The sequence below is a fragment of the Squalius cephalus genome (genome assembly GCF_949319135.1).
Source record: "Squalius cephalus genome assembly, chromosome: 8".
Lineage (NCBI taxonomy): Eukaryota > Metazoa > Chordata > Actinopteri > Cypriniformes > Leuciscidae > Squalius > Squalius cephalus.
In genome coordinates, this window is record NC_137129.1 from 35,029,111 (window position 1) to 35,055,938 (window position 26,828).

Below are 26,828 nucleotides of genomic sequence, written 5' to 3' on the forward strand. Positions count from 1 at the left end.
AGTTGACAAATGACTTATCTCGCCATTGATCTTATTAGCTAACAAAGATTTTGACAAGCACAAGATATTTTAGGACCTGGTGTACAACTGTGCTGGTTTTGAAATAAGACCTGTGCAAAGGCAGGTGTCTGCAAATATTTGAATATTCATTTATACAATATCATGCATTTCAAATAGAGAGTGGAAAAACAGGAATTATAGTCATTAGCATTTTAATAGCCTTTAGGGCAGGTCAATTAAAGCTGATCCTTGGTTTCTTATTGACAGTATAATTGAGTTAGCACAGAGATAGCTCTAGTGGTTCCAAGCCAAGTGGGCAATAATCATTTGCATGTCTTCTTCTGCTCTTTGGTAAAGTTATATAACCAAAGATAAGACTGTAGACAGGAAATCTACAAACTAATCCCTTGGTAAACACCATCTGGTCGGCAATTAGTGGACATAAAACTAACATTGTCCAGCTCCCTCTGATTTTGTTCAAGACTGTCGGATTGTGAGTGTCAGTTGTAATTTACTCACCCATAGAGGTCACACCCCTTACAGAGATGAGGTTATTGGTCCTTGGATTTTTCTTAAACCTGATACCATGAGATGTTGATTGAACCTCTCCCTGTAACCATACTCTCTTCCTACAGGTCCACTCTATAGAGCTGGCCTATCGCTGTCATTGTGTCACCCATCCAACACAGGATAACAAGGAGTCAGAATGTTCAACACAAAGAGGTCAGTGCACAGTAGTGGTTTTTACATGCATTGTTTTTGACGGTTTAACTGTGATATCAGTGCCATTGTTTGAGTCAAGCATGACTAATACTAGTGCACATACTTAGGGTTAAATGTACATTCAAATCACTAACCCTAAATATCACTTTACTGTGAAACTATGCACATGAACGAAACCTATCTAGAGACCAAAATACTGGGAAGCACCCAGAAACCGCATAGCAATGTGCTTTAAAAACCGCATAGCAACACCTTGGCAACCACCTACAACTTAATAACATCGTATCAGCGAGTTTTGTGATTATTGAGTACAAAGAAGCATTATGCATTTGCAAACTGATTTTATGCAAATGCTTAACAAATAATTTTGTTAATCTTGTCATTTGCATGCATTTAAACAACAGTATTTACTAGGTAGATTTGTAGAGTAGTGGCAGGCAATGGACATTTGTTTCCAATAGCTAGTCATCCTATTTGATGCATGGACCAAAACAACAGTATAAATACTTGTTTGACTTGCATTCAAAACATATGCATCATCAAATTATTGATTGACCATAAATCAGTATGACCGCATGACTCTATTCTCATGAATTCAATGTGACTGCACCATGCTTGAGGCACATACACGCGCACATACAAAAGCAGATCACTTTAAGAGAGGAAGTTCGAGGCAGAGCAGGACAATGAGTTTTCTAAAAGTGAACTTTGTGATGAGAATAAAGCTCTGGTAGGAAACCACAGGAGATAAGATCAGGGCATTATCATTTAAATGACACAGACCCCAGGTGAAGTTACTCCTGGATTCTAATAAATGCAGGTTGTAAATGGGATATTGCTGAACATGAGCAGGGCGCTTGAATTTTTTGTTTTAGCCCTGCGAATCATCATCAGGGGGTTGAAGCATAAAAATCTCAAAAGGATTACATAATCCTCTCTAACCCCTAACACCCCTCCCCTCCCCACTGCACATCTGTCATCCTGCTTGATGGATGCCATAATCTGCATTTTTCCATATGCAATTGCAATTTTTCCATTCCACTATTCTGAGGATGAAATATTCTCCTCAAGGCTTTCAGACGTGCTCTAATGGCCAGCCCAGTATCATTAAAGAGGACTGACTCCATTTCTGTTTTATTGATGGCTGTTTTGGGGATTTTTAAAGGGCCTCTTTTATTTATATATTGTTAGTTATTTCTTCCTTTGTGCCAGTCAAAATGCATTCATGCCTATTTCAGCAGTGTTTGGGGATGTTTGGAAGGTCCTTTGAGGTTTAGAGTTATTTTTACCTGCAGCAGTACCGGGCTGTTATCTCTGCAAGAAACAGTGATGGATTGCTTGGAAAAAGATATATTCCACCATTTTTATAGCTTCCTATTAATTATATTAAAACTAGAAGGGGTTATCTGTGACGAGAATAGTCAGATTCAAGATTTTACGAGCTCAGACATTCTCATTTTGAAAGGTTATCCCAGTGGCAGTATTATCAAGACTCATCTCTGGATTTGTCTCGGCTAATGGAGTAACTACGCAAGTACATGACGTAAGGCTAGAAAAGAAAGGTATTGGTTTACAGCTTTCTTGGTTCAGGTGAATAAGGATCACAGTGGCAGGTTTAACTAATCACCACCATCTAAATCAAGCTAAGAGCTGTTTTGCCTTTACCTGATTACCTGAAGCACACTGTCTGTTTAGAACAGAAGAAAACCATCTGTTATTACAGTATTAAGTTACGGTTGTTTAATTTGTGGGAAAAAACAACTTTTTGCAACAGAAAGCAAGCAAACCATTGAGTATTTAATTAAATAATCAGTAAATTATTTAAAGGAACACTATGTATTGTTTTTGTTCAAAATTAACAAAATATACATCATCAATTCTCCTTCCAAAATGTGTTTTTGTCTTACCCTGATTCACTAATGGCGTGTTCACACCAAACGCGAATTTAATTATTTGCGCGAGTAGATTACATACAAAGTCATTGCAAAGACGCGAACAGACGGGTGGCGCAAATGACGCGAATTGGGCGACGCGTTTGCCGCGAACGCTCGATATTCGACTCAATCGAGTCTTCCGCGCAAGTTAAAAAAACTCGAGCGGAAAATTCGCATGATGCTTAGAAATTTTGTTGTTGTTGATGATTTGCGTGAAGACACTCCTTTTCGCGCGATGTTTTTCATCGCGCCAGTGATGCGAAAAACAAGAAATCTAGAGCGAGTAACGCGATGCGAATATACACTTCGCTTTTGGTGTGAACACACCATTAGGTAAGCCTATTATTATACGTTTTTATATTTTAAACCTGTCGGGATGGTTTTCATGGGAAATTGTGCACATATAGTAGGCTACGTCACTCATACATCTCGGCTTGGCTTTTCTGAGATGGCAAACTGAGGGATTTGAAACGTTGTGAAAGCGATGGGGAAATGGCATTTTTATTACTCAGGTCAGTAAGGTATTTTATTGAACATATCAATTGCCATATAGCTACTTAACAGAGTTCATTGTAAAGCATTATGTAATGTGAAGGGTTATATTAATCCGCTCAGTCACATCGAAGCACAACCAAAACAATGTTCTTCTGCAAAATGCATGCGTTTTTTAACCGCTAGAGGGCCAAAAGTTACATAATGTAACTTTAATATTAAAAAATGTCCTGATGAGCTGTTGCCTAGGGGTAGCTGAGGTGCTCATGTGGGCAACGTATGTTCGATTCTTTCTTGCATCTTTTCTTGATCCAGTTTGACTCGCTTTGTGGTCTCTACACAGAATAATATAATTTAAAAAAGGTAAATATTGTCATGCTTCCATCTGGTTCGAATGTAGCAAGTGTTGTTTCTATCTATCTATCTATCTATCTATCTATCTATCTATCTATCTATCTATCTGTCTGTCTGTCTATCTATCTATCTATCTATCTATCTATCTATCTATCTATCTATCTGTCTGTCTGTCTGTCTGTCTGTCTGTCTGTCTGTCTGTCTGTCTGTCTGTCTGTCTATCTATCTATCTATCTATCTATCTATCTATCTATCTATCTATCTATCTATCTATCCTCCACTTGGCTATCCCAAAGATTGAAAAGTATAGAATTGGATACACTACCATTGATAATAAAAATAAATGTTTCTTGAGCAGCAAATCATCATATTAGAATGACTTCTGAAGGGTCATGTGACTCTAAAGACTGGAATAATGATTATGAAAATTCAGCTTTACCTTCACAGGAATACATTACATAAAATATATTAAAATTGAATACAGCTTTTTAAAATTTTAATAACATTTCACAATTTTACTGCATTTTTGATCAAATACAGCCTTTGTGAGCATAAGAGTCTCTGTAAATACTTGAACAGATGTCCAAATTTTACAGCAAAGACTAACCAGTAGGAGCGATGCCATGTGTTCTCCACAAAATACAATGTTGTAAGATGAAAGCCATTTCTTGGGGGATAAATGAAACATGTAGTCCCATCTGAATTATGTAAGTCCTTTAGGAAGGCAATAGTAGGGCATGTTTTTGATGTGAAGCCTGTATAGTGCATATATCCTATAAACATAAACATCCAGGCGCACACAGTGTGTGGACACACTCGGCTAATTCAGAGTGACTGTTCTGTAGCTGCATTTAATACACTCACTGCACTACCCAGAGAAAGTTTCAAAGAACTCCTAAGAATGGAAGTCACACTAGAGTCACTACAAGAGTGCCTACTTATGAGAGCATGAAGGAACACTGAGTACTTTTCTTAGAGTGGCTTATGCAGTCTGTATACTAGAAACTCAAGTGCTTGCGTAATAAGCCTGGAGACCTTGGCTGATGTTTCAAGAGTGATGAGAGGAAAAAAAACATTGAATGCAACAGTGCAATTTGTAGTCATATCGAAACTTGTGCAAATAATAAGCATTTGATTGCAGCATGTTAAATAATTTTATATTACATCTAAATCTCCAGAGAAATGCCACTCATTGGAATACACTCAAGGGCATCATTTCAAAACTGAAGGATTTATAATTATTTGAATTCTGTTTGACAGAAAAATTGATTCGTCTCTGGTTTTCTGTCAAACAAACATGTCTCTGCTAGCTTTTAATAGAAAGGCTGAATATCTTTCTGTTTGCCTAGTGCATATGTTGTGATCTGCTTTACTTTTATATACGTGTTCAATAATCAAATAATCAAATAATCTTAGCATTAAAATAGAAATAATACTAAAATGGAAATTCTTTTAGTAAGTATTTTAAATTGCTTATTTTATTTTATTTGGTTTTATTTTATATGGTTTTTAGTTTTTGTTTTGTTTTTTATTTTTTATTTTATTTTATGGTTTTGTATTTTATTTGATTTTTTATTCATTTCTTTTATTTTTATTCATGATAAATGTGTATCTAAAATTGCCCATTGCACATGAAAAAAAGCCATCTAAGGCCAAGGTAAAAAGCCCAGTCAGTCCAATTAATTTGGTTTGGTTGCAGTCTCTTTATTTATGTGTTTCAGTGGAGTTATCTTGTAGCAGAAATATTAATGGAGTACATTGCTATTTTAGATTCAAATGTGCATTTCCGCATTTCCGTCTTGACTTTGTGAAAACAGAAGTTTCCCCAGTAGTCTTTTTGTGTGTGTGTGTGTGTGTGTGTGTGTGTGTGTGTGTGCGCGTGTGTTTGCTCTTGTACAACGTATTCAACAATGACCCAGTTCCAGACTTTGATGTCAGAATCTCAGTTCAACACAGAATGTGAATATTTAATATCCCTCATATTATCATCAGGCTTGTGCAATAACAAGCTTTCTGCTGGATTTAACAATTTCATTACAAAAACGGGCTTTTGTTGGCATTGGTGGTTGCCAGAGGGTTGCTAAGGTCTTCTGAGTGGTTGTTAGGAGGTTGCTAGGAGGATTGTGTTGTGGGTGGTTACTTACTTGAGCAAGTCAAAAGAACTCATACTTTTGCGTATACTTGGATGTAAGTCTTGTAAGTTTTTTCAAGGAGTGAACATTTGAAAAATATTTCAGTCACCCTTTATGTCTTAAAATGCTTCTAACGTCTACTTGAATTTGGGTAATATATAGGCTAAATCAGAATAGTAACACTCAGTGCCCATAGGGTATCAATATAACACCTGCTGCTGTTATGTAATATTTAAGGAGTTCAGCAGGAGTTTGAGAAGCTTAAAATCTGTCATAATCTCTATTAATGCTCTCTCCCCTCATTAAACACGTTCCATGCTGATACATATGAATTACAATGACAAGTTCTATTAATCTTTGTCACTTAAGTGTTATTTTCTTATATATTCTTTTTTTTCCTTCTGATTCTGAATCATTTAAACACCTCTGATTGATCATTGCATTCAGAGATCTACAGACATGTATGTAGGCTACTGTAGATGCAACTTTTCCATCCAAAGTTGCTTATAGCTTATGTGCAGAATTGGAATATCGCATAAAAGCTTTGCGAATAAAGCACGGTTTTCATCCAGTGAGTCGAAGAGAACAAAATCATCACTTCCTGATAAACAGGTGCTAAATATCACTAAGAAAAGAAGAGAAGCCACTGTAATTTTCCGTATATAATGAATTGCTTGCTTCTCAGAGCGTGCAGACGAAACACATAAACATGTTATCTTGCTTTCGGAGGCAGATGTTGCTGTTTGGGAACGCAGTCGTGTAAGACAGTTCTGGGAGGTAATTATACTGTACCACTTTGACGACAGACTTTGCTCAGGTGTTTCAGAATGACCAAAACAGCATTTCAGATGCTGTGCAACGAGACCGGTTGCACACATAGACAGTAAAAGAAATGGACACAGCGACCCCATTGGATTCAACGGAGAAAAGTGAAGTCAATTAGAAGCACTCACTTCCTGATGGCTGAGCGTACTGCGCAGACTCAAACTGAGCTTGACGACGTAGATCTGACGTGAGCAACCCGTCTGTCTTCTAGTAGCTGTGCCAAGAGAAATCTGAATCATTCCCTTCCGAAACTTGCAGAGACGGAGAGTGTGAGTAGGAGAAACTTTTGCTAGGTATTCTGATTAATTATTTTGTCACTTTGCCTCCACGTCCCCCCGATTGCCCGCGAGCTTCTCCTCCTGTCCATACGGTAATTTCTCTACTGTGCGACAGAGAGTCGCGTGGTTATGGCGCAATCGTTAACCTATTTTTACAAAAACTGCTGGACCATAAGATACAAGGTAACGGAGCCTTTTATACATTTTTGTGTTTCTTTAGAAATAAATAATGGACAAATTGGAGTCGTTAAACGCCTCAGATGTAAAGTTATTCGCTATCAAAGTGACGCCAAAATGAATGGGAGTCAATGGAATGCTAACAGCAGGTGATGGTCTGCTAATCAATGGTGGCCCCCGGGGAAGCTTCAGTTTTTTCTGAAAGATTACCCCCTTGGTTGCACAGCCGATCTCCGCTGGTTGGTCCAGTACCGTCCCATCGCAAAGTCACATGTCTTTTGATGCGTATCGAGGAATTTATTCGGTAAATGTGTTTCCATCACGTTTTCTGCACGTTTTCTTATCGGAGGGAGATTGATTGACAGGCCATCTGACACACCTGATTCAACTCAACAGCTCATTATCACATGGGTTAATGAGCTGATGAGTTGAATCAGGTGTGTTTGATTAGGGAGACAAAGAAAACGTGCAGTGTTGGGGTGCCTTCAGGACAGGTTTGGGAGCCACTGCCCTAGACAACCGCTTACTCTACATATGTCGCCTATATCACGGACTGGCCCCGATTTAGAAATAAATATGCTTGTTAAAGAGGACCTAAAATTCCGCTTTTCAAAGTCTTGATTTTTTCAGGGCCTACTAGAATAGGTTTTCATGCATTTTCATTTATTTTATTGCAACAGCACCTCTCTTCCCAGTCTCTCAGTAACGCCTGTTAACGCTCTGTTTAGTTCCTGTCTCTATGAAGCTCCTCCTTCCAAAAACCACAATGTGCTTTGATTGGTCGGCTGGACCAGTGTGTTGTGATTTGGTCAACTGCTTCTCGCGTATTTGGGAAATGTCATGCCCATTCTGCAAGAATCACTTTGAGTTTCAACACACTATTAACACAACTCAACCAGGACTCCTCTTTATTTCGCACATGCCTTGGGCAAGAATTATTTAAATGAGGAATATTGTAATGAGTTCGTTCCCAGAAGAAAACTCATGACTACAATCGAGGCATTTCAGGGAGTTCAGACACAGTGCTAACTGATATTGAAAATTAGATTTTGTGCTGTGTATCTGTGCAGACATTTTTCATGCTCAAACAGCAATGGACCCCTTTAAAGAAACAAGTGTCTGTAAAGGGTAAAAATGTTTAAGGATTTTGTGATTTGTGGCAATAATTTGTGTTTAAATGGAGATTATTTCAGTGGGTTCATGCGGGAAACTGACTCTTAATGCCTTATAAAAGTAAAACCTAATAAAGTGTGGTATATAAACCTAATGAAACTTTATTTTTTGCCCACCATTTTAATAAGCTAATTTACACACAGTGTGGTAGTGCTTGGCTATTGGGATTGATATAAGGACTCCAGAGAGTGTGTGCATGAATAATCAACACAAACCAAAATATCCTCACATTGGGCTTCATTTGCAGAGCAAATTTGTGTGAATATCACTAAAACCCTTTAAAATGTTGTCCAAATCAATACAACAATCTACATTCAAGTAGTGTTTTTCAAGCAATTTACTCAGATTTGTGTTTATGAATGAGACCCTGTGTGTTCACGTTTACTTTTGTTACTTAATTAAAGGAGACATATCATGCTTTTAAATCGTTCCTTTTAACATATAAATCATACATTTGTAGTCTATATAAAGCGGAACTGCAATGCTTGGGTCTGAATTCCTCATTATTATAGCTCCACAGGCCCCTTTTTTACCCCTTTTCTGATGTGCGTCTGAGAGCAACTCGTTTTGGTGCGGTCTCTTTAAATACAATTGAGACACGTCATACCCCGCACCCTCTCCAGTTTGCAGAGGTTCAACTCCACCCCGTTCGGCCATTTTTGTAGTTTGATAGCAGAGATACGATTATAGCGGCACAGAAACTTTTTATTCACACGTTATTAACAAAATGTCAACAACGGAAGAGTTGTCCAGCCAGCCTTACATGTTCGAGCCAGAGTCGGAGCCGGAGCGAGATGAAAATGAAGACGACGAACCTGCAGAACAACGTCTTCATATGGATGTATCGCAATGGTGTGTTATTGTATTTACACATGAAACTTTGGTCTTCCGACCTTTTACCACCGTGTCGATTTATTTTGATTAATATGTGCGAGGGAGAGAGAGCAAGACAGCGTCTAGTTTGGAGACGGTGTCTTGTTTACACTTTCGCCTGGCTCCGAAGAGAGAGAGAGAGCGCGCGTGCAACCGGGTCTCTCTCTCTCTGCTCGTTCTTTCAGTTAAACATGCCTGTCACAAGCGCGGCAGTTCATCTACATTAGACGGTGTAATGAAGCGTGTGGGTTACTACATCCAACAACCGAACATTTTAACTTACCCTCTCGTAACTTCTGCATCCTTTAGCTTGGACTACAAAATTGCAGCGAGAAATAAAAATGGCGGATTGCTCGAAGTGTTGGGCTGGAAGTCAATGTCCTTATTTGGCAGTTCCGCTGCAAATACTGTGACGTAATAGTTCACAAAACGTCATAGATAACAGACAAATCTGAACAGGTTGAAAAATAAGGCCAAAACAGAATATAAAGATATCAACGAAGCACCTGAAGAGAATAATTTAAACTTTTCTGTACTTCTAAACACTCCAAATATACAACAAAATGCATTTAAGGGCTAAAAAAGTGGATTTAGCATGATATGTCCCCTTGTTTAAACAATAGAAAAAAAAAAAAATAAAAAAAAAAAAAGTCAAGAAACAGCATTAATCGTCATGGAAAACCTGGGAAATATTAGAGAATTTTAAACCTGTAATTTCTTTCATCTACTGAGAAATAGTTTTTAGTGGTTGCTAAGTAGTTGCTATAAAAGTATTTTTAAAAATTCAGTAATCTGAAATGACAGGAAAAGTCATTGGTGAAAAGACGCAGGTATCCTGAAATGATCCTCTCAGTGAGTATTCTTTGTTTCTTTTCTTTCCGTGCGAGTTGGCCATAAATTTTCTTTTGTTTGCTCTGGAAGTTCTCAAACCACAAGCAATTAGGTCATTCTGCAGAGGACGGTTACCTGTTAATGAAAGCTCAGATAATACTTAAATACTGTTGACATGGAGAGGGCTCTGGCGGACAGTTTCACATTTACACCGTGACAATTGCATGTCGTAAATGAGAGTGAGTCCATTAGCCGATAAGTTCAGCCCAGATTTATGGCATCTTAATGTCTCCCTATGGGACAATAAAAGCTGGTGATCTAGCTGTGACAATGAAGCCTGGTTTTTTTTTAACCCCCTTACCAACGTCAACAGCAATATCCTTTAGAAAAACTGCTTTAGTTTGTCAATATTTATTGACGTTACCATGACACTTTTCAATATGGATATCTAAGTTTTCAGAAGGAGTGTTAAGCTTGAACATGGTTGGTAGCAGGAGACACCAGTGGATGGTTGGTTAATTCCTAAAAGCACCCATTAAATTGTCTTGAGCTCATTGCTCGGGTGAATGAGTGAGTGTGAGACTTCAGACTGTTCTGTCTTGATCTAGGTCAGTGCATCTAGACAGGGCTGCTGTCTGACCCCATCACTTGTGCCGTCTGAAGCCCTTGGTCTTCGTCTTCTGTCATTTCTGCTGCAAATCCAAAAGGACTTTCAGGGGCAGAGGCACTAAAAATGTTTATCAAGGCTTCCTTTATGCACTCTGCAAAATAAGCAGAATTCAATATGTATTGATTTTGTGTGGTATAACAGCAAAGATGCTTGATGTCATTGAGTTCATATATAGAGACAATAAAATATGAGAAAAAAATTGATTTTGAATGTTCGACCTGACCCGTTGTTGCTCATTTCACTTGCAAAAAATGGTGCAGATGCAAACATGGACTGCTTAATGCTTTTGGTGAAGAAAACCTGGACCTCAGGGCAAAAATAAACAGATAAATGTATAAAATTAACTAAAATATATGTGATTGCAAATTTAAGACATACAAAAGTCGTTCAAAAGTTTGAGGTCGGAATTTTTTGCCTCTTATTCTCACCAAGGTTGCATTTATTTGATCATAAATACAGTAAAAGCTGCAATTAAATATTATTACAATTTAAAAGAACTGTTCTTAAATATATTTTAAAAATGTATTTATTCCTGTGATGCAAAGCTGAATTTTCAGCATCATTACACAATCACTCATTGATCCTTCAGAAAATATGCTGATTTGGTGCTCAAGAAACTTTTTTATGTATTATTATTATTATCAATGTTGAAAACTGTTGTGCTGCTTAAAATTCTTGAGTAAACTGTGATTTCAGATTTCAGTTAAGTAAACTTTTTTCAGGATTCTTTGATGTATAAAAAGTTCAAAAGGACTTTATTTGAAATATATTTTTTTTGTAACAATGTCTTTACTGTCACATTTTTAAAAAAAGGCAGTGTATATGTAAAAAAAAAAAAAAAAATGAAATAAAGAATTATTAGTTGAAATTCTTTAAATCAAATGCACATTTTTTTTCCTTTCTGTATTATAGGTTGAAGAAAAAGTCCCAGTCAGTGGACATCCCTGATGAGAGTTATGCCGGTTCATTCGTCAAAGACCTGCTGTCGTCGCCCATGATACAGAATGTGACCAGATCAGCCAAAACTGAAGAAAAGGGGATCAACACCACCAACATCCAAAAGGCTCGTAGTCCTCGACGTGGAGAGCTGAAGCGAGGTTACACCATAGGTGCGTTACGTCTTCATTACGTCTTCACACTTTTATTATGTTATCATAATCTGTTCTTCAGGAACAAGTTTCCTTTGGCTTCCTGAGCAAAACAGCTTATCTTGGGTTTTTATGTTGCATTTTATTATTTCTATTATATTTATTCCTATTTAATTTAATTTTTAGTATTGCAATCACTCTATGTATTTGTTTTAATAGAAGTACTTAATGATTTTAGGGTGTAGTCTTACTTACTGAGCATGTTATGGTGCATTAGAAAACACTTCTAGTGCAAATCGAACACATTAACATGAACATTATCTTACAATGGAAAGGAATATTCCAGTGAGACTTGTTAGTTATGCTTAATCCAGTGTTGGCACAGGAACTGGCTGGCTGGCCCTGCGGTAAGAGGGAAATGGATACCTTTGAGACTGTAATCAGAGGAGAAAAGAGGATCTCATCCCTCTGTGGACCTCCACACACACACACACACACACACACACACACACACACACACACACACGGAGTAATTACTCCTGAGTTGTGGCGTTCTCCAGCTTCTAGACACTAGACAGAGAACCCTTACAGTGACAATAATAAGCACACTTTAACCCTCTGACTGTTACGTACATCTTGATGAATCTGGTCATTTCAAAGGGTTTTAGTCTTTTAGTGTTTTTGAAAGATATCCAGCCGTTTGAAAGTTTGGATTCGGTAAATTTTTTCAAATGTTTTCGAAAGTCCCTTAAGTTCACAAAGGCTGCATTTACACTCACCTAAAGGATTATTAGGAACACCTGTTCAATTTCTCATTAATGCAATTATCTAATCAACCAATCACATGGCAGTTGCTTCAATGCATTTAGGGGTGTGGTCCTGGTCAAGACAATCTCCTGAACTCCAAACTGAATGTCAGAATGGGAAAGAAAGGTGATTTAAGCAATTTTGAGCGTGGCATGGTTGTTGGTGCCAGACGGGCCGGTCTGAGTATTTTACAATCTGCTCAGTTACTGGGATTTTCACGCACAACCATTTCTAGGGTTTACAAAGAATGGTGTGAAAAGGGAAAAACATCCAGTATGCGGCAGTCCTGTGGGCGAAAATGCCTTGTTGATGCTAGAGGTCAGAGGAGAATGAGCCGACTGATTCAAGCTGATAGAAGAGCAACTTTAACTGAAATAACCACTCGTTACAACCGAGGTATGCAGCAAAGAATTTGTGAAGCCACAACACGCACAACCTTGAGGCGGATGGGCTACAACAGCAGAAGACCCCACCGGGTACCACTCATCTCCACTACAAATAGGAAAAAGAGGCTACAATTTGCACGAGCTCACCAAAATTGGACAGTTGAAGACTGGAAAAATGTTGCCTGGTCTGATGAGTCTCGATTTTTGTTGAGACATTCAGATGGTAGAGTCAGAATTTGGCGTAAACAGAATGAGAACATGGATCCATCATGCCTTGTTACCACTGTGCAGGCTGGTGGTGGTGGTGTAATGGTGTGGGGGATGTTTTCTTGGCACACTTTAGGCCCCTTAGTGCCAATTGGGCATTGTTTAAATGCCACGGCCTACCTGAGCATTGTTTCTGACCATGTCCATCCCTTTATGACCACCATGTACCCATCCTCTGATGGCTACTTCCAGCAGGATAATGCACCATGTCACAAAGCTCGAATCATTTCAAATTGGTTTCTTGAACATGACAATGAGTTCACTGTACTAAAATGGCCCCCACAGTCACCAGATCTCAACCCAATAGAGCATCTTTGGGATGTGGTGGAACGGGAGCTTCGTGCCCTGGATGTGCATCCCACAAATCTCCATCAACTGCAAGATGCTATCCTATCAATATGGGCCAACATTTCTAAAGAATGCTTTCAGCACCTTGTTGAATCAATGCCACGTAGAATTAAGACAGTTCTGAAGGCGAAAGGGTCCTAATAATCCTTTAGGTGAGTGTATTTGATCAAAAATACAGTAAAAGCAGTAATATTGTTAGAATTTAAATACAGGGTTGGGCAATAAATTATATATTGAGATCACAAAGTTTACATAGATAATGGTGATAAGCTTTGGACATTTTTACTCTATATGGATTAATCTAACAGAAATAAAAGCAACAACAGCCAGTTAGTGCATGTCGCTATTAAGTGATTTCTGCGTGTCTGTGTGTGAATGAGTGATACACAAACTCACATATGTGATGCCCACGGTGTTTTTAGCATCTGCCGTCTCAATATATGAGGACATGAACTCATCTCCAGAGCCTCTTGGAGAGTCACTTCACAAGCTTTTCACCGTTTCATTTGAGAAAAACTACCATCAAATACACACTGAAACTAAAATGGAAAGATCTTCACTTTAAACTGTCAAAATAAAAGTTCAGTTTAACTTCAAGAAATTATGACAGAAATATATCACTACTGTAGCCCATACTAAAATGCACTTTTCAACGTAATAATGGTAATATTATTATTTTTAAGAAATGTCATACAACTAAGATGTTTTTTCATCCATTTTTTAAACTTATTTGACAAAAAATAAAAATGTAATGTTTTGTTTTGTGTAAATTAATGTTATATTTTCATTTCATTACATTTTAAAAGCTTGCTTACATTGTTAATGTTTATGTAAACTTGTATTAAATCATAAAACACAGAATCCCAAATAATTAAAATGGAAAATACAGAATTTAGGGGAAAATAAAGTGGATTCCGGGGGCCTTACATTAGAAGTTTAATTGTGAACAATATGAATGTTTGCGTTCATTCTCAAGGTCTTAACAAATATGTGCAAAGTATTTTCTTCCCCATCAAGGGTAGGTAATTGAATATTACGATAAATATCAATATCGTATATCGTCTTCAGGGTCACATGTCCTATAGCCATGTTATTCTATCATATACTTTTTATTTTTTTCTTGGCAAAATATAGCCTCACTTACTGTTTGCTATCTTTGTGGTGACTGAAAATGAAAATCGAGTTATGTTTTAACACTTGGCAAGTGTCAGCCTCACTTTCAACTATCAATTTCATCATGGCCTAACAAGGAGACATTTTCCAAATCTTTGATTACCTGGGTCATGTGAAGTTCAGAAGGCTTTTTAGACCAAACAACTTGAAAGTTCCTAGCTTAAGAATATTTTGCAAGGTAGTTCACCATAAATAATGCACCCAAATAGTCTTGCTCTTTTCAAACCGCTTTTGATCTTTTGAGCGCGACTACAAATAGCCATGATGCATCAAGCTTCCTAATGGCCATTTTATTAGAACTGGCTGTTGTGGTGGTGAATAAATGCGCTCGCACTCTCAGGTGAGCATGTAAATGTGCATTTTTGTGTAGTTTCATACCCAGACAGTCACGACATAAGCTCAGTTAACTTTGTGAGCATCCAGTAATTACTTCAGCAAGATTTTTTCCCAAAGGACAGATACTGGAGGTATTTTGAGACGTCCCTGCGTCGCTTCCGTTACGGCTAATGTTTCTCATTGTTACCTACAGGGCAGGGTCGACACCAGCCTGAGGCTTCAGTTCAGTCTCCTGAGCCTAATGATGCAGCCATTAGTTCTCCAGCAGTCGGGTGTCTCTCCCAATTAACTGTCTGTGGAAAAAATCTTTTAATCAAAGCTCTTTGATCAGATCTCCGCCGGGCTAGTGTACTAGATGCCGCAAGTCAGACTAATTAGACTGTTAATCATGGTAATTTGTTCGCTGTCTTAAGCAGCATCACATCAGAGTTCATATAAATGCCTTTTATAAGTGTTTTAGGAGTAGGCTAAGTGTGGCTCAGATATCGAATTTTCCCCGAGGCTTTACACATTTGTACATGTTCCTAAATGTTGAATGTCTTGGATGCTTTCTCTCCATTTTCAAAAACATCAAGGGTTAAAAGAAAAAGCACAGTAAGGCATTCTTGGCTTTTAAAGCCTTTTATAGCCGTGTGGCTGTATCGGAGATTGAACCTCACAGCGCAGAATTAGCTCTTGTAGGTAGCTCCCTCACAAACACACACATACACACTCACAAAAAGTAATCTTCTCAAGTGAAGTGCAATGGACGCAGAGCTTCTGTAGAAAAACACTAAAATAGAGTGGATGGAAAATGAGAGTTTTACCTCCCCATACTCAGTCTTCAGTATGTGTCATATCAAATATGGTATTTATTTGTTTTCTTTCTGCATGATATTGTGAAAACTTACGGACTTGGCCATATTTATATACAGTATACATACAATGTATATACTCTCACTGGCCACTTTATTAGGTACAGCTTGCTAGTACCGGAACTGCCTTCAGAACTGCCTTAATTCTTCATGGCAAAGATTCAACAAGGCATGATTTTGGTCCATATTGACATGACAGCATCACGCAATTGCTGCAGATTTGTCGGCTGTGCTCTATTGGAATGAGATCTGGTGTCTGTGGAGGCCATTTGAGTATAGTGAACCAGTAGAAACCAGTTTTGAGATGATTTGAGCTTTGTGACATGTTGGGTTATCCTGATGTGAGTAACCATCAGAAGATAAGTACTGTGGTCATAAAGGGGTGGACATGGTCAGCAACAGTACTCAGGCTGTGGTGTTTAAACCAATGCTCAATTGGTATTAAAGGAGAACTCCGGTCAATTTTAACATTGAGCTAATTTTTTTGTACATTTGGAGTGCTGTCAATACAGAGAACAACGACAAAAATCGGTGTTGCCTACACCGAGTTATTCTATTTTTAAAATTTGCACCCTGTTGACTTCAATGGGACAAGTTTTAAACCTGCTTTTAGCCTCTTAACATCCTTGATGTGTCATTACAAGTGCACAGAAAATGTGAGTGATTCCTTCAGAGTGAACACGAGTGAATCTGACTGCAGAAGATGTGAAAGATATGTATAAAAATGATGTTATTTAAGCCAGCGCAAATACCTGTTTACATCCTGTTTTCGGTTGAAGTCCAAAGTAGTCGATTGCCGAGTTCATGCGCATAGGTTTAGTTACCTATGATCACGCGCGTGAACTCGGCAATCGACTACTTTGGACTTCAACCGAAAACAGGATGTAAACACAGGTATTTGCGCTGGCTTAAATAACATAATTTTTATACATATCTTTCACATCTACTGCAGTCAGATCCACTCGTGATCACTCTGAAGGAATCACTCACATTTTCTGTGCACTTGTAATGACACATCAAGGATGTTAAGAGGCTAAAAGCAGGTTTAAACATTGCCCCATTGAAGTCAACAGGGTGCAAATTTTAAAAATAGAATAACTCGGTGTAGGCAACACCGATTTTTGTCGTTGTTCTCTGTATTGACAGCACTCCAAATGTACAAAAAAATGAGCTCAATGTTAAAATTGACCGGAGTTCTCCTTTAAGGGGCCCAAAGTGTGCCAAGAAAAAATCCTTCACACATTACACCACCAGTAGCCTGAAGTGTTGATACAAAGCAGGATGATCCATGCTTTCATGTTGTTTACGCCAAATTCTGACCCTACCGTCCGAATGTTGCTGCAGAAATCAAGACTCTTCAGACCAGGCAACGTTTTTCCAATCTTCTATTATTCAATTCTGGTGAGCCGATGTGAATTGTAGCCTCAGTTTCCTGTTCTTAGCTGACAGGAGTGTGTCTTCTGCAGCTGTAGCCCGTCTGCTTCAAGGTTAGATGTGTTGTACGTTCAGAGATGCTCTCCTGCAGACCTCGGTTGTAACAACTGGTTATTTGAGTTACTGTTGCCTTTCTATCAGACGAACCAGTCTGGCCATTCTCCTCTGACCTCTGGCATCAACAAGGCATTTTCACCCACAGAACTGATGATCAATAGATATTTTCTCTTTTTCGGAACATTCTCTGTAAACCTTATGGTTGTGTGAGAAAATCCCAGTAAATCAGCAGTTTCTGAACTACTCCGGACCAGTCCGTCTGGCACCAACAACCATGTCACATTCAAAGTCACTTAAATCATTTTTGTTCCCCATTCTGATGCTCAGTTTGAACTTCAGCAGATCATCTTGACCATCTCTACATGCCTAAATGCATTGAGTGGCAGTTATGTGGGATAAAATGCCTCCACGTGATTGGCTGATTAGATATTCGTGTTATCTATATACAGTTTTATACAGTTTAATCTATCTAAATGAAATAAGTGACAATAATATCAAATATAAAATAATAAGGGATCTAAATTTTTGGTTTTTCTAATGGGTTAAAAATAGTATTTCCAGACACTACTAAGATGAGCCAGCAGAGGGTGTATTAAACTTACAGTATATCCTCAACATATTAATAAAATGTAAACAATGCTAGTTAATTAAAACATATTAAACTAAACTTTTGTTTTCCATTGCATAATAAATAATGGTAACGTTTTAATGTGTGGACTATTATTATAATTACATAAAATAATATAAAATAAATATAAACAACAAAGTTCATGGACACAATTGCCTGTGGTTGACTTGACTTTACTTGTGGCCTACTTTTTCCTTTACCAGGCATCATGCCAGCTGTCAAAAGTTTGTTTAGTGCAGTTTCAAGAGTCCAAAATTCCTGGTTATGCTTGCATCACGCAGTCTAAAGCAGAATAACAAATGAAAGAGCTTGTCCTCTCGTATTGGAGTCCTTTTTTTCTTCTCAATTGATTTTCGTTGATGTAGCTGCGAGCATGTTCAAGACAGGTGTGTAGAGGAGCTGTTTAAACTGTGCATTTTAAATGTTATTTTTCAGCTCAGCTATAGATTACATGGCATATATCACAGATTTATCGCAGAAGCAAAGTGAGGCTGCTATGTGCAAGGATAATTTGACTCAATATATGAAGCTTTTTCTATCACAAATCTAAACTTGCCTCCAGACTCGTTTCTCATTTGTAAATTCACTAAAAGTGATTTATACTGATTGCCGGCCGGCTGGCTGTTTTATTGCTGTAACAGATGTCCTACTTTAAAATATGCAGATTATCTGCCTAAATGTGTGAAACATGGAATGATTTGGTTTATACTACTAAGTAAATTTCAAATGCTTGTTAACATTTTATTCAATACCTTCACATTCTAACAGGTGTTGTTTGAACCATGTTTCAACATGTGTGGTTGCCAGGGTATTCTGGGTGATTGCATATTTTATTGAAACAGCTGTCTTATGATAAATCCAGATACCTTCTACCTCTTTTTAGCAATAATCAATCTCCACTCTAAAAGCTGTTGATTCGAGTAACTCGTGCTATCCCGCAGCTGGGGAGTGGAGGGAGTGACAGATACTTTGATTGACAGCGGTTTATAAATCCATGTAATGACTCCAGAGTCCTGCTCCACTTGCCTGTAATGTGACAGGTGATAGGAGGAGACAGCAAACTGCTGAGTTGGTGTTTCTCACAGCTGACCTACACACTTTTCAACCCTCCCCGCTTTGGTTTCCTGCAAATCTCACTGCAAGAGAATAGATGCTGCAGTCTGGAGATCATATACAGACATAAATCTGTTGTTTAAAAATGTTTTTGTACTCTGCCTTCTTAAAGTGTAAGAATCTTTATTTAGACGGCCATATCCTCCCTCAAACATTCGTCAATCTGACTTAATGCATAATCCTTATTTTAGTGATACAAGTTACTTTTCTTAAAATAATAGTTCTGTAAAAAAAGATCAGCATGTAATTCCAAGCAGTATAATGACCATGATTTAAAGGGTAACTCGCCAAAATGCAACCTAGGGTCTTTTTGTTAATCTACCCGAGGCAAACTTTCGTTTAAAAGCATAATTAGGATGGAAACACCACTTTTAAGTTTGAACGTATTTTCGTTTTCGGTCAAATTGCCTTTTGAATGGGAGTGCTCGGGGGACTTCTATGATAGCATCAAAATCACTATTTTTAAAACACTAAGAAGGCTCGACACAACATGAAACTTTGCTCGAAGTATCACCAGAGGCTCTACACATGAACTCGAGCATTGAGAACATTGTTTGTGTACACAGAGTTTACTAAAAAGAAAGATTTTGAACAACTCACTGTAGCTGTTGTTTCCGGCCGCCGGCATTTTGTCTGTCAAAAATAGTCGATCTCCGAATGCAACGTAACAGGGAGGAGAGTAAAGATGGAAAGCTCCTATAGCTTAGTTCCATATAAATTCACGGATAATTTGTTGTTTTGTCGTTAGTGAAAATCAATATTGACCTTGTATTTGAAAAAGGATTCTCATATAAGAAGCAATACTAAAATTCAGAGTCAGTTCATTAACATTAGGAGATCGACTATTTTTGACTGTCAAAATGCGGGCGGACTCTGTGTACACAAACAAAGTTCTCAGTGCTCGAGTTCATGTGTAGAGCCTCTGGTGATACTTCAAGCAAAGTTTCATGTTGTGTCGAGCCTTCTTAGTGTTTTAAAAATAGTGATTTTGATGCTATCATAGAAGTCCCCCGAGCACTCCCATTCAAAAGGCAATTTGACCGAAAACGAAAATACGGTCAAACTTAAAAGTGGCGTTTCCATCCTAATTATGCTTTTAAACTAAAGTTTGCCTCGGGTAGATCTACAAAAAGACCCTAGGTTGCATTTTGGCGAGAGTTACCCTTTAAGGGTACCATTAAAGGATTAGTTCATTCCAGATTTAAAATTTCCTGATAATTTACGCACATGACATGGGGGTGAGTAAATTATCCGAATTTTAATTCTGGAGTGAACTAATCCTTTAAGATTTCTCTACAGTTGCAATCAAAATGATTCAGCCCCCATTGCAAATCAGGTTTGTTGGCAAAATTTACAGATTTTCAGGTGTTTGCAATGAACAAATCAAACAAAAATATTTGAAATAGCTCAACACAACAAATGTTTCAAGTGGTTTCTGCAAATTCAACTGAAAATGCAACTTTTAATGACTTCCGCAGTCGCAAAATTGTTCAACACCCTGAATAAAATCCCTCAAAACAGCTCAAATCTGCAAAATAGGTGTTGTCTCAAGCACACCTGACGCAACTAATCAAGGGCTTCATTAGTTGCACCAGGTGTGCTTGAGCTAGAACACATGAAATATCTATTCTGGCTTGGTTCGTTGAGTGTCACATTTGACTGCATGTTAGAAATATGGCCTAGTCAAAAGATTGGTCCAAAAAGTTAAGAGAAGATATTATCGCACTTCACAAACAAGGAACAGGATACAAAAAGATAGCGAAGGAACTAAATGTAAACTAAACTAAACTAAACTAAAAGACACCATTGGAAGCATAGTTCGCAAGTTCAAAGTTAAAGGAACAGTGGTTACAGTGCCTGGACGGGGCATAAAAAGGAAGCTATCATCGACTGCAACCAGATTTATGAGAAGGCAGGTTCAGAAAAACCCTTGAGTGGCTGCAAAAGACCTGCAGCAAGACTTAGTGACTATAGGCACTGAGGTTTCAGCTTGCACAGTAAGGCACGTACGTAAGGCATACCAGAACTCCAAGACGTACACCACTACTGACCTAAAAGCATTTTGTTCTGTGGAGTGATGAAACAAAACTGGAACTTTTCAACCCTATGGATCAGCGGTATGTCTGGAGGAAGAAGAATGAAGCATATGCTGAAAAAAACACTTTGTCTACAGTTAAGCACGGTGATGCTCTGGGGCTGCTTTGCATCCTCTGGCACTGGAAACCTGCAGCGTGTGGAAGGCAAGCTGGATTTATTGAACTATCAGGAAATCCTTGAAGAAAACGTCATGTGTCAGTGAAGAAGCCGAACCTTGGGTGTCATTGGACCTTCGAACAGGACAATGATCCTAAGCATATCCTCAAATTCCACCAAGGCTTGGTTGCAGAAGAAGTCGTGGAAGATTCTACAGTGGCCATCACAGTCACCTGACTTGAACCCCTTAGAAAATCTCTGATGGGATTTGAAGGCGGCGATTGCAGCACGCAAACCCAAGAATATTACTGAACTGGAGATTCCTCGGAAACGCTGCCAGAAGCTGATGCCTGGTTATACTTCTAGTTGGCAGCAAAAGGGTGTTCTACTAAGCACTAAAGATGCTTGCCATGATAGGCTTGAATAATTTTGAGACTGCAGTGATTAAAAGTTGCATTTTCAGTTGAATTTGGGGAAACCACTTGAAACATTTGTTGTGTTGAACTATTTAAATTATTTTTGTTTGATTTGATTTGTTAGTCTGTAAATTTTGCCAATGAACCTAATTTGCAATGGGGGTTGAATAATTTTGATTACAACTGTATGTAAATGACCTCTGTCATCATAGGCTCCGATTTATGTTTCTGTCGGTGGGGGCCACATGCAAATACATTACCAACCAAATATAAAACACATTTTTATTCACTTCTGTTTTCATGACCAAATGGGTTAATTATAGCTACATAGCCTATGCAACAAATGTCCCTTAAAACATTTCAATATTCTCATTACTTAGTAGTTAATTATAGCCTACTGTTAGTTTTTCTAGAGTAGGCTACTGTCCTTTTCAGTTCAATGGTGCGCTCGATGAATGAATTATAAGTTATATTATACATTATAAGTACATTATATAAGTTATTTGAGAAAAACGCACGGACTGCAAATAAATATATATTATCAACCAAACAAAATCACATTCTATCCAAGAGTATTGTCGCGAGTCACGTTCTTGCTGATATAGCTTATATGCTACATGATGATCATTAGCAGTTCGCTAAATAAAATTCAATAAATACCTTTATTGTAAATTTACAATAAGCACTTAACTCAAAAATAACTATTAAATAATCAAATAACTAGAGATCTTGCTGACTAAAATCAGCTTGAAAATGCTATCTCATGAAACAAAAGTGAATCCGTAATTTCTTTACAATTTAAAGGTACACCGTGTTATTTCATCCCGTCAATCGTTAAATCAACATTAGAAATACAATTCTAGAGAAAGTGCACAGGACAAAGTTTTAGCATGTAAAATCTGAGCGAGAGTAAAGCCGTGAGACCACTTTATATTTGAAAGTGCATGTCCAGTTTTGTGCTAGAGAAAGAAATCCACTTGCGAACGGAGAGATTCGTTACATGTATGCGCTCTTGTGTTACAATAATGCACTCTTGACATTTGTCATTAAAATAACAGCAAACGGCCTTAAATGAACTATAAAAACGAGAAGATTTCGTGGGTGCTCGAGCCCTTTCTGACATCATAACCATGACTGTTTTGGTCTTTTTTCAGCTTCGTATTCATCTGAAAGTTCTTTAAAGGCAGTTTTGTGTCTAAATGGTGCACTGAGCAAATAAAGTCCTTTTTTAAAATCCCCAATATCTGGTCCCTTTAATGCTTGGCTTAAACTGCTGGCCCTTGCGGTTTCATTATGATGGAACATTTATAGGACAAAAGGGACACCATCGAATAAATTGGCCTGCATAAGTCGTGTTTAATGCTCATGCTGTATCCTCAGCATCTCAGCCTCTAGCTCAGGTGCTTTGACAGAGAAGTCCCTGGGCTCTCATCTGGGTTGAAGTGTGCAGCTGGCATTTCAAATAATCCTGGTGCGCCGTCTTTACATCAGGCTTACACCGAGTAAGAATGACTTTAATTGGCACACAGCTTCCTTTAATCTTGGAATAACGAAGAATCAGTTGAGGCCGGCCAGTGGGAAAGTAGATCATCCCTTGAGTTGTCTTTTAACGAGAATATTATGCACACTCAGCCTAGTTAAAAGAAGTTCTGTCTTTACTTTGAATATGTACTACTACAAGTGATAGCAGTGATGATTTCCTTTTGAAGAACCTGTTATTTGCAGCTTGCCTATTTTCTTCAGAAATTGTCTATGAATTAAAAGTTCAGCTCCCGGATAAAGGCGATCAGGAATGCTCAATTCTGCTCAAACCCTGTTATATCCCACCAGCTTGTACCATTTCAGGTGATCCTGATTAGTTCATCTGGGGTGAATTGAAACTACTCTACAGGAAGCCTGTGTCAAAGTGGACACCTTCCATTCTCATCCAGAGACCCTTCACCCCCGTCAGCGAGCGTATGTGAAGGCATCTGCTAGTGGGTCTCAGTCAGGGAGCCATTTCCGACACTGATGGGAACCTGCTTCTAAAAATAACCTGTCATGCCTGAAGGTGCCAAGATAATAGGAGGCTCAGAGCTGTGATTTGTTGTCCTGAGCAGATAGAGAGGGGAATGTCATGGCTGATTTGCTGTCAGTGGTCCAGTGTTTGTGGGCTGCTTGTGTCAACTGTAAATTGAGGTTTTGGTATTACACTACTGGTCAAAAGTTTGAGGTCCGTAAGACTTTTTTTTTTCTTTTTTTTTTCATTCAGCAGGGATGCATTAAAGTAATCAAAAGTGACCGCAAAGACTTTTACATTTTTACAGAAAACATTCTATTTCAAATAAGTGCAGTTTCCACAAAAATATGAACTAGCACAACTGTTTCAACATTGATAATAATAAGAAATGTTTCTTGAGCAGCAAATCATTATGTTAGAATGATTTCTGAAGGATCATGTGACTAAAATAGAGTGTTAGGCAAGGAATAGGCATGTTTTATTTTATTACATTGTTTTAACACACTATACAGAAAAATAACGAGGAACCACAGCATTGTGATTTTTCTACACAAAATGATAAACTTCACTGTAAAAAATGACAAAATGTTTTTCCATTCCTTTAACTCTTCAAAATAATGACTTATACAGCCAATTTGATAATGCTTACAAAGTTTTATGAAGATTTTCACAATATCAGTTCTTTTAAATGTCGTTAAGTGGAGTTTTTAATCATCCAAACACAAACCACCCAAATGCAAGTGTAGTTTATTTTATTAGGCATGTCCAAATTTCAGAATCAAATCTTCTGCTCTATAAACTCACAGACGTTCACATACGGTATCAGCTGGCACAGTGCATTGATCCCCGCATAAGTATGCCCATAAAAATTACATTTATAACCCATTTACAAAACATCTCCTCCGTTTAATGGCATTTTCTTGTCACCGGGAAACTTAGACTCACAGACCGGGTCATACGTCCCAGTAGACCGGGGCCGGAGAGGTGTATCCAGGCACACAGTGATAGCCGAGAGCCACTCCCCTGTGTGTGTGTGTGTGGGCTGGCGGACTAACAAGCCTCCTCTCTCTCTCTGTCGCGCCGCGGCTGATGCTAATGGACGAGGGGTTGGGGGGGGGGGACAGACCGTGAGGAGTGCAGAGGAGATGAGAAGAGAGAGGAGGACCATGACTAGCGTAACCCACACTCTCCCTCGTTTACTTTCAGACGCCGGGCAGAAAAAGAGTGCGCTGGAGAGGAAAGATGTCCGGAGGATATCCTTCCAGAGGCCCAAAGGCACCATGGAGTATGTGGTGAGTAGTAAGTGTTGTCTGTCTGATCCAGGTGGCTCTGTTTACATAATGCACCGGTGTGTGTGTCTGTGCGCTTGACTAAGGATGAATGTGTGTACACACAGCCGCATGTATGTAATTATGTTTGGGATGGAAATGTGAGCGTGCACATCAGGTATGATTCATTCTCGCTGCAGTGTTGTTCGTATGTTCTGCAGGAATGACTTTAATTGCTGTTTTTTCGAGGTACAGTAGTTTACCTGATGTCTATGCAGGAGCGAAACAAGGTGTTGTGAAAGGAAAATATGTAAAGCGTGTAATAAAATGGCTGGATTAGGGGATTGTGGGACATTTTATTGTGTGAGCATTTAAAGTCTGTTCAGAAACATGCCTTTCTCCTGCCTTTTATCATTATAAACGATTTTAGAAAGATAGAGAGAAAGAGAAAGCGAGAGAGAGCTTTTCCATATGCTCTTGAGATGACCTCAAATCAGGTGGTGACTTTCTCCATGGTAACAGTGGGATTGCCGGGGATGCTGGGAGACGAGGTGGCAGATCGCTGGTGCTTCTGTCAGCCTGCTGCCTTTTAGACAAACCTTTATGTGCACGGAACACAGATTTATTTAGAAAGTCTGTGTGTGTACGTACAGCACAGGGATTATATTATTTAATTTAGCAATTTTGCAATTATTTTTTTATTTGTATATGTTTATGTGTAGTTTATTATTTTTATTTTGTAAATGTAGTTCATTTTATATAAATTATAGCATTAATCTGATTAAACTAATAAATAAAATATAATATAATAAAATAATATTATGACCAGTGTTATTTTAGTATTATTTATTTCATTTTTGTATTGTTTCTGTTATAGTTTTTATTAATATTTTGCATTAGCTTTTATTTTTATATTTTCAGTTTTCGTTGTAATTTTTGTTTGATTTTGTTAGATGTTTTTGTCATTTATATATATATATATATATATATATAATAATATTATTATTATTATTATTATTTATTTATTTTTTAAATATATTAGGATTTTTATTTTATTTTTATATTCATATATCAATTTTAAGTTTTTTATTATTTCCAGTTAATCATTTTATTAGTAATTAGTTTTCATCTAATATTTAAATTTTATTTCAGCTTTATTTCTATTAACAATATTTTTTTTAAATAGTTTTATTTAACGATAATAACCCTAATCAGGATGGATTTTTTTCAACCATTTCACTGCATGTTAAAAGGTTTTAATGTCTGATTTTACCTAAAGCATGTTAAATTCAAGTAGTATACATTTTATAATATACTATGATATCAGTGTCAAAAGTAGATTTTTGCATTTTCTAGAGAAAAAGAAAATGTGAGTGGTACCCTTGCAAAACTTTCAGCTATGATGCCTAAGGAATTGTGTGTGTTTTACAAGGTGTTGCTATGCAGTTGCTAAGGCAATCAGGGTGGTTGCTAGGTGAATGTTTATTGGTGCAGATCAAAAGAGTCCACCACATAATTTCTATGATATGCTCTCTGAATTTCTTCCAGGCTTTGGTCCTATTTTTGGGATTGTTTTGTTCATTTTATCATCCATCAGGGGAAAATCGTCTGATCACTTGAGAAAGTAATAGCTTCCTTCTCCTCAAAACGATTGCACAATTTGTGCTAAAGACACGAATGAGACTGTGCAAGTTACATCCCAAATACTTGGTGTTGGGATATCGACGTCTGCCTTTTCTATATTCCCTGGTCACTGAAAAAGTTGGTATGAAACTGCTATTAAGGCATTTAAAAGAATTTCCTGAAGTTTTTTAGCTGGAACTGTTTCTGTTTTGTAACCAAGCCCCCACCTTTCTCTTTCTTATTGTCAGTGTTGTGAAACCGTACACTTCACCTGTGTAATTGCACACCCTAATATCCACACTAACCAATCATAGTGATTTGTGGCCCTGTGACCACAGAGATTGATGGGCTTAATCAATCAATGCTCTCAGAGCTA

General features: G+C 37.8%; 1 protein-coding gene across 4 annotated transcripts in view; it reads left to right on the forward strand.

The window, feature by feature from the left end:
* Positions 1 to 26,828, forward strand: part of oxr1b (oxidation resistance 1b) — a 52,256-nt gene that overhangs the window by 4,052 nt on the left and 21,376 nt on the right. The window contains exons 2-4 of one of the 4 annotated variants that reach the window (XM_079878344.1): positions 636 to 723; positions 11,375 to 11,571; positions 24,768 to 24,853. In XM_079878344.1, coding sequence (XP_079734470.1) covers positions 707 to 723; positions 11,375 to 11,571; positions 24,768 to 24,853 — 300 coding nt within the window. In that variant the 5' untranslated portion in view covers positions 636 to 706. Of the gene's footprint in view, positions 1 to 635; positions 724 to 11,374; positions 11,572 to 18,110; positions 18,227 to 24,767; positions 24,854 to 26,828 lie in introns of those variants that run through there. The other 3 variants (XM_079878345.1, XM_079878347.1, XM_079878346.1) reach the window with 3 other exon arrangements.